Below are 17,279 nucleotides of genomic sequence, written 5' to 3'. Positions count from 1 at the left end.
TGTGGCAAGAAAAGTCCAGTTATGAATTTACAATGCCAACAGCTCTAACACAAGCAAATGTAAGACCTATTGCATTGCAAATGCTTGTTTTGGATTCCAGTTGCTTGGTGAAAAACCATAATCCAGGCCTTGATTAGTAGTCGACTGGACTATGGTAATGCCCTCTTTATGGGCATAGCAGATTACCTCTTTTCAAGACTTCAGGGAATTAGCAATATGGATAGATTTGGCTCAGCATTTGTCTAACAGCCATTCACTGGCTTCCAGATCGGAAAAGAGCCAGATTTAATCCCCTGTACCATGCTCACAAGGCTCTGTACAACAATGACCTCAAGATCCTACGGACCAGAGCTGAATTATATAGGCGGGCACGGAATTTGAGGGCTTGCAATTTGGCCCTAGCGAAGTCTACAAGAGTAAGGAAAACAAGAAAAGGCGGACGCTCATTCTCGCATCTGACAGCAGTCCAGAGGAACTCCCTACCCCTGGTTCTTCGCATTATGGACAACCATTTTCATTTCAGAAAGAAATTGAAAACTTGGTTGTTTTCGGGCTAGTATTCTTGCAGCATGTATAGGTGCTACTGTGGGGTTTCTCGCCAAGATGAATGATAGTGAGTTACATAGCGCCATGATATCCCCCTGAGGATGAATGATGCGCTCTATAAAAACCCCGAAGTAAAATAAATACATAACTGCTGTGACAGATTGGCAGTGAGCTAATCAAAGTACATAGGAGCCCATCAAGGAGCAATGGAAAAAGGAATTAAACCTCTAAGTGATGCGATGTATTCACTGGCCAATGAGAGGGCCACAAATGGTTTACATATCAAATACCCCCCCCACCTCATTTATTTTTTGTTTTAAGGTCAATGATAGGTTTGCAACTTACCCAGAACATACGGTTGAACATAGTTCAAAGGTAGTTGTTTTAGTTTGCGTTCATGATTGTTGGATAGACACTTATAGAACATATGCATGGATATTTGGCATTCACACAAAATACATGGAAAATACAGAAAGGCTTGGCAGGATGCGTAACAGTGTGATGGACCTGGAGAGTGTCTGATTTAGGACTTCACAATACAAATAATAAGTTATGACAAGCAACAAATACAGGGCTTTGACCTGGAATATTGGAAGGACGGGTAACCCAGTTAAGAGACAAAATATATATCCACAGTCGCGCAGTTGAAGAGAAGACGTGCCATGTTTACAGGAAGCACCTCTTACGGCAAGTGAAGGGCTGAAAGCCGCTAAGAAATGAAAAGACAATTTGTTTTACGCAGCTTATTCCTAATATGCAAGAGGGGCTCTAATGTGGATGTGATCAAGTGTTTCCTTGGTGGTCCCTAAACTAGACTGACTCTGAAAGTAGATATGTGGTGGTTGAAAGGACATTGGATGGCAGACAAGTTATGGTGGCTAATGCATATGAGCCAAATGCTGTAAAGTGGAATTTCTTGAACAAATCACATCTGCCCTTGGCTGCTCAAATGGCAGCACCAGATCTATTGGGAAAGAATTTAATAGTGGTCTTGCAACTATGGAAAGGTCATTTCTGCCGTTCTTCAGCTTGTGGGGCTGACGTGCTTGGGAGGTGGTTATCGAATCAGAAAGTAACAGATACATGGCATAATGAGCACCCAAGCAATAGAGAACGGTCTAACTACTCACATTTACAATTTACACACTAAAATATATTTATTATTCGACTCAGACAACTTACCAATGCTACTTACCCACACAGAATATGTTGCATGCACCATTTCGGATCATAATCCGTTGCTACCAAGTCTGAACTTGTGAGGTATACCGAAAGTAGATTATATATATATATATATATATATATATATATAGTTTTTTGACAAACAACAGGGTCTCACATACACCAACACTTTAAAGTAAACAATAGCTCAACAGTGAACACACAAATTGAATGGAATGCATTTATATATGTGGTGTCTATGAATAGCAACTAAATATGGAGCTACACAACATTGCAGATAAGTGATACAGCAAGATATAGATGTGAGAAAGGAAGAGGTGGAAATAGCAACGGTGCACAACAGAGAAACACTGACAAATGCAAGAACTCAGTACAGGAAGCATTAAAGCGATTGAGATCATTAGGTTGCAGAAAAGCAGTAACCAAACAGAGAGAGGGTGATAAACCAGGAAGGTTGCTGGCATGATAGGTATACAATTATCAGCTCTAAAGATAGTATTTGGACAGGTGATAACTGCACAAGACCAAATCAAATAAAGCAATGTCAAATTACGATAGCTCCCTATACTGGTGTGTAAGGACAGACATACAATTACTTACACATGTAGACGGCGTAGATGTGGTAAGGATACATATAATAAAACAAGAGGAACTAAATTCCAGTAAATATTGAGGTCTCCAGAGCAATTAAAGCGCTAGCAATGAGCAAGTCTCCAGGCAATGATGGTCTCCCCACTGAATTGTACTAGACATGTGTTCACACTAGCAATTAAACTCTGTAAAGATCTGAAGCATATGTTCAGGGAATGTTGCAGCAAAGTACCAGAGAAGCAATCATAGTTTCGATTTTGAAGCCCCACCAGGATCCCCTAAAAGTTACATGCTATGGGCCACTAGTGATGCTAAACCTGGACTAAAGGTTTGAAATCTCCTTGCCAATATGATTATACTGATGATGGTAGAACTAGTGCACCTAGATTAGGCAGGATTTATTCCAACTAGAAGTACAGTCATGAACATTAGGCACCTTTTCTATGTTATGGGAGAATGTCCGAAAGAGCATGGCACCGCAAGTCATGGCAATAAACATGGAAAAGGCGTTCAACAACCTACAGAGGGAGTATCTGTTTGATATTTTGAAAGAAATGGGGTTCAGGGAGACAAAGTTGGTTAATTTGGACCTCTGGCCTATGTGAAGAGAAGGTGGATTATAAAAGAGGCATGACCAATAGAGAGAGGTAAGCAACAGGGTTATCCACTCTCCCAGCTACTGTTTGCCCCGGCCATAGATTCATGGGCAGCACATTTTAGGTAGCAGGTGGAGCATCAGATTAGGCCCGCAACTGCATGCTGTATCATTGTATACAGGCTATGTATTGGAATATCTGCACAGTGCCCCCAGAGACATACACCATGTTATGAACATATATAAGGGGTCTGAGAAAGTGTCTGGTCTAAAGATGCTTTGTGCATTCCCCATTCATCTATTCCCCATTCATCAAACGGAAGCAGGACGAATAGAGATGCTCCCTGAGGCTCCTCTTCCATGGGGAGGTGACATGTTCCGGGATTTCTTCATTAACATTTATCAAACAGACTCAGATATGACAGAAGGGAATGACGCTCAAACATCGAAGGGGACTAGGTACTCAGTGATGTTCTTGAAAGAACTGCTGCGTTTGGCCGCAGTGATGGTGGCAATCTTCAGAATGAATGTTTTACTAAGATTCTTGTATTTTTCTGTGACCATTACAAAGAAAACTTCAAGATGTCTGTTCTGAGACACAAATAGCCTAATTTGGGGAGGTAAGAGACACAGATGCACGTTAAACAAATAATTCAGATGGCACATTGGGAGGTATTTTTTATGGTACCAGATCTGGAACTGAACAACTTGGAGGCCCAAATGCAGTGGGTTGCTAGGTGTATCTTGGAAAGTTCAGTAATCGAAGTGACATAAAACCAGATGAGGGCACACACTGAAGAAACTATTCGAACCCCAGCATAGATATACACAAATATCAAGATTGATGCAAGTATCATGACACTCTGGGAAAGAACCTTGCTCTGTGCTAAAACCAAGATATCATATGCATAAAGATTGTCAATGTGGTCCATATCATCATGCACTATGCTCGCTAAAAGAATTGATACATACATTTGGCAACAAGCGGATGTTGTAACCATGATGGCCTTGGTTGAGGGTGGGAGACTGCACATATTTTTGAGCCTCTAGTACAATAACATATAAAGTGAGGTCAGTTCTTGATATTCAAACCGCTTTCAAAAGAAATGGAGAATGGGTCAATTCCCTTCCCAGACACATAATACTCTTCAAATCATGCTGGAACTAGGATGCAGAAGAACAGCAGTATTGCAAATCTATGCAACATTACTCACCCAAATGATACCAACACCAAACACAATAAAAACTTTGTGGGTAGATGATATAGGTGAAAAAATGATGGAGAAGGAATGGGGATTAGTTATAGGACACCCAAGGGAGTATTGCACAACAAGAGATTCCAGCTCCTGCAATTCAACACCCAACACTGCACGTATTTAACACTTTGCTGAAAACATAGAATATTTCCGACAACACTGGATATATGTCCCTGGTACTAGGAACGGAATGTCGGCATAGTGCCTATGTCTTTGTCATGTCTGTCGCTCACAGAGTACTGGAAGCAATTATTACGAAATATTAGGTAAATAAGGGAATTAAGCATTGTTGGGAAACCTAGAACATGTATGGTGGATGGACCTGAATCTAAAGTATAAGCAAGTAAATTTGCTGATCTATCGATGGTGCTGGCGAAATGACAAATACTAAGATAGACTCCCTGCCCAATAAATCAGTGGGAAAAGGAGTCATAGAAATTGGCAGACGCTGAAGTTAATGCCCTTGCTGAACAATATAAACACAAAACATAGGGTCACACGCATTAATGAGTGGGACATGTTCCTGATTAAGTTAACAGATAAAGATACTATGCCCCCATGACGATAATAATGGACGTTAGTGTAAAATGCTATACTAATGTGGGTTCTCTTTGCTCTGGGGAAAACGGTACAGTAGAAGGTATTTGTGCAGAGGCTAATAATGAAGGTGGGAACAAGGTAACTGGATTCTGCGACAAAGTGGTGAAGTAACTTGATAAATCAATATGGTTGTAATCAATACAATGGAGTGGAGTAGCTGAATGATGAGTGCCTGTGTTCAATCAAAAGTTATATATTGAAAATCAATACAATAAATGTTTTTTATTTTTAAAGTCTTGGATTTTGGTACCTATATGTATAGCATATGCAATTCCTCCCAATGTGCTTTCAAACTTTTATGAAGTTCAATAGATATTTCTCCATAATCACCTACAGCACTGCAAGCACAGATTGGTTTTAGGAAAAATCTAAGAACAACTCTTAAAACACAGCACAGTGAGTCCAGATCCCAAAAAATATTTATTTAAAAACACACTGTAGTAAGTGGACACCTTACTATGTCGGTCTTAAGGCTTTATAACTTAAACCATAATGTAATTATTTTTGTCCAAGACATTTCTCAACGATGTCCAATAATCACAGACATGCTTTGCCTATTTAGGGCTCACCAATGTGACCCACTGAAGAAACGTTCATAAAGGCAAACAACAAAAGCTGTGTAGATTTAAATTTTTTCCTTGTGCGGCACTGTTATGCAAATTTGTAGAGTGCACTATCACCCGGGAGGTTATCCTTGCGGTGAGCAAGTGTGAGTGTAAGGACACCTGGGGCAAAGTGGGACTACTCGAAAAGCCAGGTCTTTAGCTTCTTGCGGAATTCAAGAAGTGAGGAGGAGGCTTTAATATATAGCAGCAGGTCGTTCAATGCTCTAGGGACTATGCAGGAGAAGGCTCGTCCGGTAGATCTGGGTTCCGTATGTGTGAGATTTGTACAAGTAGGAGTCCAGATGGGCGAGGTGTCAAAAGGGTTTGTGAAAGTAGATGCAATTGTTGAGGTTTGCTTGGTCAGTGTTACGTAGTACCTGGAAATTGTGGGTGATGAGTTTGAATTGTGCTCATTTGTGAATGGGGAGCCTGTGGAACTCTTCCAGGTGTGGTCTGATGCAAGTGTGGCGTGGGAGGTTGAAAGTGACTCTGGCGGCTGAGTGTTCTGGGTGCTGATTGGGAGCTATTTGAAAATCTTCCTCAGCATCTTCAGGGTATGGAAGCATCAGGCGGTAACAGTACTGACATGGGCTGTCATGTTGAGTTTGCTGTGAATAATGATCCTGAGACTTTGCGCACTGATGGCCACCAGATGGAGTCACAGAGAGATGTGCTCTTCCCAAAGATCATGATTTCAGTCTTGTCAGCGTTAAGCTTTAGACAGCTGGTCTTCATCCAGTAGGCAATTTTAGCCAGGCAGGCACTGAACTTGATATGGGTACTGGTCAGTTTGTCAATGAGATAAAAATTAGTTGTGCACTATTGGCGTAGAAGAGGACGTTGAATCAGATAATGCTGGTTAGAGAGATTATGTATTTGTTGAAGAGGGCTCAGGGAGGACCCTTGTGGAACTCCACAGATAAAATTGCAGGCGTCTGAGGGGCCTGGTGCCAGACTGACTGGCTGGGTGGGTGGGTGGGACCTACGAGAGAAGGAGTAGATCCTTTTGGTGTGGGTATCCTTGGAAAGTGCATGAGCATGCTCACTTGGTGTTGTGTGGGGCAGCGGCCAGGGCTGAGGGGTTGGAGGGTCACATCATGGTAACACGAGGAGGATAGAGGATCAGGGACCCTGTTGCTGGGAACGACGGTCCAGGTGTGAACAGATGCATACGAGCTTGCCTTTAGCGCGTCCGCTGCGCATCCACAGCTTGGCAGCCATTAAGTAGGTTCTGTGAGGGAGAGGACTGATGTAATTTCCTGTGAAGATGTATGATGGGAAGTCCAGTGATATCTGTTCAACTCGTTCATGCTTCTTTCCTTGAACCGTGCCCAGAGGGCAGCAGTAGGCATTGCAGACACTGAAAGGTCGAATTTACCATTCTAACTCAATGGTTAGAATATTTGAGGAAAGAGCAACTTCCCCCAAAATATTCCAGGAGGCTTATTTGCTAGTATAACTCCAGTCCTAGAATATTTGGGGGGTAGTTATAAATTACCCAGGCATGTTTAGGAAGGGTTGAAAAATAGTAATTTTGAAGCGCAGAAAGTGCTGCCTTGAGGGCGCAGTTCAGGGCAAAAAACTAAGAATACAGTCTGCGCAGTTCATGCGCAGATGGATGATGGGAATGAATTCTCTTGCTTGGCTTCTTCATTTAAAGATAGTTGTAGGAAACCAGTGAGGTCACTTCTGGTGCAGATGAATGATGGGACATCCAGTGATGTCACTTCCTGTGCAGGTGGATGATGGAAATGACTCTTGTTGCTTAGCTCTCCTTTTAAAGCCTTTCTACAAGTCTAATGATTTGTACATATCCTTATCTCCTTCAAGTATTCAGAGACTACACTGAAGGCGGTCTAATACAGCAATATAAGAGGTCCGCTGGTCCATACTTGTTGCCACCAATCCACAGTCACATGGTAATCCATTGAGGAGAATATTGTGTTAATGCAACAGTGTATCACATTAGTGCCCGATTTAAAAAAAAGAATATAATTTAAAGCACTATGTATTGCATTTCGAGCCTTGAACAACAAGGGTCCAAGCATGCTGCATCATCTGGCACAACCTTATATCCCAGTAAGACCTCTGAGATCATCAACCTCTTACTCAACAGTGATACCAAGAGTCTTCAAAAGTAGAAGCGGTGGACGGTTCTTTTACTTTCTTGCATCCAAATTATGGAATTATCTTCCATCTATGCTTCGGAACTCTCCAGATGAGCTCACTTTTAGGAACGCTTTAAGACCTCCCTATTCGAGCTTCCCTGGCTTATGTTCATCTTAGTGCTGGAACATTCTTGGTGAGTAGCCATGCACTTTATAACAATAGAACAGAATTGGTCTTCTAGGGACATCAATATGTTTCTTTTTTCAGTAAAGAAATTAGTTTGCTACAAATAAAGATGACCGGTTTCCCTGTTAAGTCTCCTGGAAGTCTGTTGCTTACTACTCTAACCACTATTGTTGAATCCAGGGCAGAAGGTTACAGCTTTTTCCAACGCTATCATGACAGCTGCTCTCTCTCCAACCGCAATGGCTCTTAGAAAGTGAAAGACCAATTTGGGTCTTGGCTTGAGCAACGCACAGTGCTGCTGTTGCATTAAGAAAGTACAATGTAACTCCTGAAACAAATTGTTACATATCACTTAACACTTCTGAAATTACAAACATTTCTGTAAATGTGTGTGTGTATATATATATATATATATACAGGGAGTGCAGAATTATTAGGCAAGTTGTATTTTTGAGGATTAATTTTATTATTGAACAACAACCATGTTCTCAATGAACCCAAAAAACTCATTAATATCAAAACTGAATATTTTTGGAAGTAGTTTTTAGTTTGTTTTTAGTTTTAGCTATGTTAGGGGGATATCTGTGTGTGCAGGTGACTATCACTGTGCATAATTATTAGGCAACTTAACAAAAAAATATATATACCCATTTCAATTATTTATTATTACCAGTGAAACCAATATAACATCTCAACATTCACAAATATACATTTCTGACATTCAAAAACAAAACAAAAACAAATCAGTGACCAATATAGCCACCTTTCTTTGCAAGGACACTCAAAAGCCTGCCATCCATGGATTCTGTCAGTGTTTTGATCTGTTCACCATCAACATTGCGTGCAGCAGCAACCACAGCCTCCCAGACACTGTTCAGAGAGGTGTACTGTTTTCCCTCTTTGTAAATCTCACATTTGATGATGGACCACAGGTTCTCAATGGGGTTCAGATCAGGTGAACAAGGAGGCCATGTCATTAGATTTCCTTCTTTTATACCCTTTCTTGCCAGCCACGCTGTGGAGTACTTGGACGCGTGTGATGGAGCATTGTCCTGCATGAAAATCATGTTTTTCTTGAAGGATGCAGACTTCTTCCTGTACCACTGCTTGAAGAAGGTGTCTTCCAGGAACTGGCAGTAGGACTGGGAGTTGAGCTTGACTCCATCCTCCACCCGAAAAGGCCCCACAAGCTCATCTTTGATGATACCAGCCCAAACCAGTACTCCACCTCCACCTTGCTGGCGTCTGAGTCGGACTGGAGCTCTCTGCCCTTTACCAATCCAGCCACGGGCCCATCCATCTGGCCCATCAAGACTCACTCTCATTTCATCAGTCCATAAAACCTTAGAAAAATCAGTCTTGAGATATTTCTTGGCCCAGTCTTGACGTTTCAGCTTGTGTGTCTTGTTCAGTGGTGGTCGTCTTTCAGCCTTTCTTACCTTGGCCATGTCTCTGAGTATTGCACACCTTGTGCTTTTGGGCACTCCAGTGATGTTGCAGCTCTGAAATATGGCCAAACTGGTGGCAAGTGGCATCGTGGCAGCTGCACGCTTGACTTTTCTCAGTTCATGGGCAGTTATTTTGCGCCTTGGTTTTTCCACACGCTTCTTGCGACCCTGTTGACTATTTTGAATGAAACGCTTGATTGTTCGATGATCACGCTTCAGAAGCTTTGCAATTTTAAGAGTGCTGCATCCCTCTGCAAGATATCTCACTATTTTTGACTTTTCTGAGCCTGTCAAGTCCTTCTTTTGACCCATTTTGCCAAAGGAAAGGAAGTTGCCTAATAATTATGCACACCTGATATAGGGTGTTGATGTCATTAGACCACACCCCTTCTCATTACAGAGATGCACATCACCTAATATGCTTAATTGGTAGTAGGCTTTCGAGCCTATACAGCTTGGAGTAAGACAACATGCATAAAGAGGATGATGTGGTCAAAATACTCATTTGCCTAATAATTCTGCACTCCCTGTGTATATGTATATATATATATATATATATATATATATATATATATATATATAGATAGTGCACACTCCACGTTCAGATTGGCGAAATCCACTGGCTAATAAAGGTTCTTCAATTAGGGGCTAGGAGAATTTCCATGTGTTCAGTTATTGCTCATTTTCAGCCTGCACAAAGCAGCCTTCTGTTCGACTACAGTTAAACAGTTCTTGTCTATGTTGTTCCATCTTAATCCACACTGAATCATGCATTTACAATATGCTTAAGATATTTTCTCTAGGCTGTATCTTTGGGGATAGTCTGGAGGGCGGCAAGAATTTCATATTCCAGTATATCAGGAGCTTGTGAGGATTATTGGTGACTCCTAATCATACTAAACAAGTTGCCTTTTTCATGAAATGGCTGCACATCAAAGAATTGACGATATTACCTGAATTTTATCCAACCTGGTCCAGCAATGGTAAAATGCTAAAACTATTTGTTCTTATAAATTCGACTTTTCACACATTTATGAACATTTAACGCTTTTTCTGGGGTATGCCTTATGGCTTTAAGATCTGATATTTTGCCTGGGAAGCCATAGGAGAAATCAGAAATACGAACAGTTCATGCAACATCTGTCAACTGTTAGAGGCTTGGGCGAAGCAGGGACATTATATAGTTACAGCCAGATTCCGGATAGATGTACAAGGGAAAAGACTGGATTCCAGCAAAAGGAATTTAAGTAATTGTTGCTACAGCGTATTCTGGGTTTGGTACCTAAAGACGGGAAAAAAAAGATCACAAATGTCTGTAAATGCTGCTAGATGTAGGATAGCTTTACTAAGGGTGCACATCGAATCCCTTTTAATGGCTATACAGATGTCTACCATGGAAAATCAATCACAGTTCGTATTTATGGTCAGTTCGATACTCATTAAAGAGATCAAATCTTTTTAGCCCCGCAACTCCGACGAAGAATTGTGAGTGAACTCGCTGAGATGACCAGATATGGGTTAGAGTACCAGTGGTTCCCAACCTGTGGTCCGGGGACCCCTGGGGGTCCGCGAAGCCTCCTCAGGGGGTCCGCGACTGCTTAGAAAATTAAATGATATTAATAGATTAGGTCCCCAGCTTTCAGTGTTGACTTAGTGGGGGGTCCCCGGATTCTAATAATGATTCAGTGGGGGTCCCCGGGTTCTAATAATAATAAAGTGGGGGTCCACAGAAGTTAAAAGGTTGGGAACCACTGGGTTAGACCAAGGTGCACAGTGTACTAATCACATGTACTTAGTCAACATTTATTAAAAATACGAAGAACTGAGTGAACTGACCGAGAGGACCATATGAATTTAGTGAAGATTTATTAAACATAGTCATAGACGTAAATTGCTCATATAATCTTGCAACATTGATACATTGGCCATTGCTACTTTTGATGTTGCGACTGGAACATACAATCATGCCTGCCCTTATATATTTTGCCACATATTAGTTACTTAAGCAGCGAGTTCTTGCTCTCAACAGCATATTATAGCTATTTCACATATATACATCCAACCTCAAACCCATCATTTATAAACTAGTGGTGCTTCACCTGGAAAATGTAGGACTAAAGGATCCCACAGTTTTTCCAGTCTGGGCATTAGAAAAAGAAGATGCACCTTTCTTCCTTTCCGTCTGAAACAGACGTAACCATTGGATATGCAGGCAGGCTAAACTGGTTTGCAGCAATTGATTTCTCATCAGGCTTTGTCCAGATGTTCTCAGCCATTTAGAACAATGAAGAATCCACATTCACCACTGGTCTCCAACGATTCTTTTGCTTCCCAAAACCATTACTGAATATACTAAAGGGCCCAGTTCAGTTACCCGCATAAAAAGTGTTTTGATTGCACTAAAAAGGCAAAGATAAATGTTTTGGGAGAGAAAATGTTCTCCTTCCTCAATTCTCTTGTGTAGAATTACTGAGTCTATTTACCGCGGTGCCCCTTTTGCAAAGGTGAAGGAAAACCCTGAACATCAAGAACATCGTTCAGTAAAAAGTGTACACCATCACTCACAAGTGACATTTGCACACAATATACAAATGATAGACAGTGTAATCTACATGGCATCTAATAAGACCCTTATAAGACAAGTTAGAACTAATGATTATGGTGTTAGGAGGCTATACATGGATCCAAAATTCACTGAAGCAATTTGTGTGGACAGATCCGATCCTTGAACTAAAGTTAAAAATCACAGGAATCCCTAACAACTCTAGTACTGTAAGATTAAGGTTCAGGAATATTCTATTTAAATACAAATGAATTCCAAATACAAATGTAAGTGTTTGATTCACCTCTTGGCAAATGCAACGATAAGCAAACACATGCAAGAGAAAATTATAAAAAGTAACAGACGTAAAACACATTTCATTTACAACAGATTGTTTGGGGTAACTAAAGTCCCTACTATGTCTTAGTTTTATACAATTGGAAATTACACAATCATTATTTTACCTACCTCAGCCAGCAGGTGGGTAACCATGTCAATATCATTGTAGGTTTTGGTCATCTGTTCCACCCTATCAGAGCCAAGAACTAAGACAAAAATGCATAAAACATGGTTACGTTTACTAGATGAGAGGGAATTTAATACTTAAGACATTTCATATTTTATTTACTTATTTGATCGTTTTTTTATGCGTAGTGAGGCCAGGGATGGAGTCAGCAGTACCTAGTTATGAGTACCAAGGTTTAAACCTTGTCGTGCATGATTGGAACACTGGTATCTGTTCCTTGAACAAACGACACAGCCAAGCAAAAGAACATCTGTTAACAAAGGCACATGCAAAACATGGGTTGTGCATGGTTAGGGGGACTAAACTTGGGGACAGAGTGTGATGGTTTTGCAAATGTAAGCATTGGATTAGGCAGGAGTTAGAAGCGGCTACAGAGCTAGATCATTTATTTTTTCACTCACTCGTTCAAACTCAACCCTGACATTCCCGGAAACGGACAGCACAACAAAGGTCAAAGCTAAGAAGTGTTGTCTATTGAAGGACCTGAAGCCCCTATCGGTCTGTCGATCCGTGTCCTGTCCTCCTTAAGCCAAAAACAGGAACTGCAGCAATGTGACAAGAATGCCAGTTTTAAAGGCACTACTATCAACAAGGCGTCTTCAGTATCAGCTGTACATGGACTTCGTCAGTCTGCTGAATGCTTTCATTTATTTGCACAGCCTTTGTCACTTTAGCCTTACCTTATGACAATAGCTGCTAACTGGAAGCTTTTCTGCAGCTTTGAAAATTGTTTCTTTCGGTTTCATTTCTTAACCTTGTAATAGGCTGTTAGGTACAGCTTCCAAATACTGGTCAGCTCGCTCTACGTTCCTTTGTTCAATCACATCCTTTTTTATGTCTGGCTTGGCAGCACAGCTATATACAAAACCTACTGTTACTAATGCTTTAAACTATTCAGACTGGGCTTTCGCTCTGTCCAGAGGAGCCTTCTCATGTCATCATTGGCTGTTTAGTGTATCATTCTAAACTGAATCAGCACACATTAAATTATTATCTCACAGATGCACTAAACGCAGGTTTTTTATTTTGTTTCACTGCTGCAAGCATTTTTAAAGGTATTTTAGTTACATCTCAAAATGAAAGTTAGATCAACACTTGGCCAATTCTTTTCTTCTAAGTCCTGGATTGCCAACATGATGACCTACTGTTTATAATGGAGTGGCCTTAGTGTCACCTCCTTTCAGCCATTGTTTTTTTGGGTAAGCTCATTTTGGCCATTGTTTTGAGAGAGCTTAGATCTGCTCAGAGCAGTGTATACCTCTCACCCAATGCTATTGGTTGTTTGATCTATCATCCCACTTCTAGGGAGTTGTTCTAGTGCACGAGGGACTATTTTAGAACTGAAAAGTACATCTAACCATCACAAGTCATACACTTAACTCTACTCACAAATGCATTGCATGCAAAACAATATTTTTTGTTGTTTTTATCTACTACAAGGCACATTAGTTCATTTTACAGCAAAACAACTGAACTGCAAGTTCCTTTAATGGCCTGACGAAACTAACACACGGATGGGCAAATAAAAGTAAAACCCTGAAATGTTAGCTAAATTTGAAACAAGACATTCTCAATTTTCAACAATACAAGATAAATTACTTTTTTATTGGAAATGTCTATAAGCATGTATGCATCTCATGTACTAGGTGAAATGTGTTGTATCTGATGAAATCTAATGAATGTAGATAAAAGTTCTCATTTAATAAGTACATTTAGAAAACATTAAACATAGGGAAGCTACAGATGTTAAATTTAGGCATTAGGTGAAATGTCGAATCCCACAAGTTGATATGGCAAAGTTCTGCGTGAATATCATCCGGCAATCCTAGATACCACCTATTATTGAATATTACATATAACTACTTCAACATTTTAGATGGATGAGCTCAGATAAAATATAGACTGTTTCCAAGTGGCTCCATGGCCGGGTCTCCGAGTTCACAGTGAGTGGATGGCTTGAATGAGAAGAGTTCTCGTGCCACTGCAGAGCTGGTCTATCCTTCAAACTGAGCTCAGAGCCCCTTAGGCATAGGGTCGGGTGCTCTATTCTAGTACAAAGATGATATGTTTATTTAGCATTGTAATAGCGCATACAATGTTTTTTAATTAACAACAGTTCTTGACTGGCGAGGGAACAGTTTGACACAGAGGTGGAACACTGGAGGGATATGTGTGCCCAGTAACGGGGCTATCATGACTCGCAAAACAGAGTGGAAAATGTGTTTCTTTGCACAATGTGCTGAACTGCACTTCGGGTGGCTCAGTAGACTAATGCAACCAAGTGCCAGGATTGTTGTTATTCCTCTTGATTCGAACCCTGATGAATGTACTAAGACTGTTATTCATCAAATTAATGTGCACGATACAAATATGACAAATTTTATGTTACAGCTGTGATAAAGTCTTTGGGAGAACAACACTAAATTGTAGCTAGCTTACATATAAAAGATATTAAGGAAGTTGGACACCACCCTTTAGTAGTAATGTAGGCTTGTGCTTTTGACAGTCTCACCACACTTACTCGACAACCCCTATATAGCTATTTTACGGCTACAATGCAGGGATAAAGCTTTTTTTTTTTTTTTTTTACCACAGCTTAATCTGAACCCTTCAACATTTCGTCAACTCATTCACAGAATACCAGTTCTACTAGACACCATTACATACTGTCCCTTTCTGTACTACACCCGTTCCAATAAGACACTGAGGCCAACCACTATTCACAAACGGTCTTACATCAAGCATGTAGTTTAAGGCTTCCCACTAGTTCTTATTAGTGGCTCTCAAACTGTGCATACAGTAACTGCCATGCCATTAAGCATTCTTATTTTACTCTTGGCCTCTCCTTTCCTACTGAGTCGTGCCTGCTGCCCCCTTCTTACCTGTAAACATGATGCCCAATGCTATCTATTACCAATGTACGATTGCTATTTTCAGTAAAACATTAGTATCTGGAGCACATCCCAACGCCCCTTTCCTTGTACCCCAACAGGTCTCTGCCTTTCCTGTCCCTGGTCCCTCTTACTTCCCTCCTGTCCCAATCAGTGGTTTACAGGACGTTTTAATAGCATAAGACACCAAAAAATATATACGTAACATCACAGGTGTGTGGTCAGGTTTCATCTAAAATCTTCAGTATTTGATGAGACATAATGCAACACCATTAGATGGTTATGTATTTCGAGAAGATATACAACAGTATGTAGCTGACACACTGAATACAATTATGTGGCATGTTTATGACGTTTTCAGTGAGCCTGGTACACTTGGCTTTTGATACAGAAGTATGTGTTCCACCAGATTAACTGAGGTATCGGCCTAAACGAGAGGTAGGCTATAGACTTTTAAATTATGTGGTAATCGATGGGTAAGAGGCTTTACACATTTCAGCATTCACACAATCAGGAGTGCAAAAATGTCTTTGAAGTATCAACCGCTCAATTGGATGATACAAAGAGGCATGCTCGAAGTAATTTCACGTGTTTAAAGCTTTTGTGTGAGGTACTTTCTGAGCAAGAGGGTAATGAGGTTTATAATCTGTATGAGATCCGGAATTTAGTTCACTGTGAGGAACATCTAGAGCAGCGGCTCTTGTTCTTTTAACTTCTGTGGATCCCCTCTGAATTACTACTGAAAGGCAGAGGTCCCAGCCTGCGTAATTTCTCCAAGTAGAACTTCAAAAATTACACAAAACTTAAGAAACATATATACCAAAATAAATAAATAAAAATTCTGATTTCATTTTAATGTAAAGGTTGGGGCTATTCAAAATGTGTTTTTATTTTTAAAAGACAAAGGATTGTGCTACACCAAAGCATTATGCTAAACGTTAGCATAACACGTTGGCTTTTTTGCTCCTAATTAATTCGCTGTTTCATCCATCCACGGATCATTCAAAAGATACCAACTTAATTTTTAGCTCCCAATTTTCTTCAAATTTACAGAGCATTAGAAGCTTTTCTGTTTTACATGTTGATCTTTTATATGTATATACTTTATTACTCTGCTAATATTATTTAACTTTTCTAAACAGTTGTGGACTGCCTAAATAGGTGTCATGGACCCTTGGGATTCCACGTACCACAGGTTAAGAATCAGTGATCTGCAGCTTACCAGGATCAAGTCACTAGAGGTATTCACAGACCATTAAATAGCTTGCTTTTCGTGCAGTTGAGATCTTTTGTGTAGAAAGTGATTTGTTATTCAATTGGATTATCAACAGGAAATGGAATGAGCAAGATTTGGCTAGAGAGTCACATGTGTCAAACCCATGGAGATACAGTAGTCTAAAGCTTTGTAACATTACGGCATCTCCCATATGCCAAGTACACTGAAAAATGGCCAAGAATTGAATGACTCCTCACTTCCTTACAAAAAAAAGCAAAAGGCTTGTATTGGAAAGAGGAATGACAAGGGGAACTGCCCACATTACACAATGGCGTGAAGGCTCTCCCTTATTACACACAGGGTCCCTTCAGGTTTACATTGTAGCAGATCAGCCTTGAGAACTCTGGGAGGCAGACATTGTGTAAGATAAGGAATCTGCCCTTAACTACAGCAGAACAAGTAAAGGGCTTAGATTTTTTTGTGGGAGTAAAAGATAGGTCCTTGATGACACATTTTGTTAGGAGAGTCCACTGCAGAGTCAGCAGTGCAAATGCATACCCATTCGCCAAACCCAGGGAACAATGAATCCAAGACTTGGTGTAGTACAGATGTATCAGAGCTGTACTATGCAAACTGCAATACTGAGAGACTGCAGCATATCTCGTTCTGAGCGGTTTGCACCTAGGCCCAGAACACACACGGCCCACTTCACTATAGCAATCACTTGTTGACACAGAAACACATATTTTGAATTTGCGTCGTATTGGGGACAAAAAATGGGCAGATAAGATGGACCCTGTTGGCTTATAGGGACACATCAACATAGAAATATTCTAATAAATAGTATTGATTGATGACAGTTTCTAGATTAAGGGCAACCTGGTGACCGTAATCACCAAAAAGAGAGGGGTGGTTAGTCCAGATAAACGCATATATTAGAGTCAACACATCACCAGCAAACAAATATGCAGTGGGTCTGTATTATA

The 17,279-nt window shown here is 40.5% G+C and overlaps 1 protein-coding gene across 4 annotated transcripts in view; it reads right to left on the bottom strand.

Annotated features, from left to right (window-relative positions):
- TRAK2 (trafficking kinesin protein 2) overlaps positions 1–17,279 on the bottom strand; it is a 286,386-nt gene that overhangs the window by 143,843 nt on the left and 125,264 nt on the right. For all 4 annotated transcript variants that reach the window (XM_069226062.1, XM_069226064.1, XM_069226063.1 and 1 more), the window contains one exon: positions 12,129–12,205. In XM_069226062.1, coding sequence (XP_069082163.1) covers positions 12,129–12,205 — 77 coding nt within the window. The remainder of the gene's footprint in view (positions 1–12,128; positions 12,206–17,279) is intronic.

The sequence above is a fragment of the Pleurodeles waltl genome, chromosome 3_1 (assembly GCF_031143425.1).
Source record: "Pleurodeles waltl isolate 20211129_DDA chromosome 3_1, aPleWal1.hap1.20221129, whole genome shotgun sequence".
NCBI classification, from domain to species: domain Eukaryota; kingdom Metazoa; phylum Chordata; class Amphibia; order Caudata; family Salamandridae; genus Pleurodeles; species Pleurodeles waltl.
Note: the sequence above shows the minus strand (reverse complement) of the source record. Positions and strands in the feature narration are given on the sequence as shown.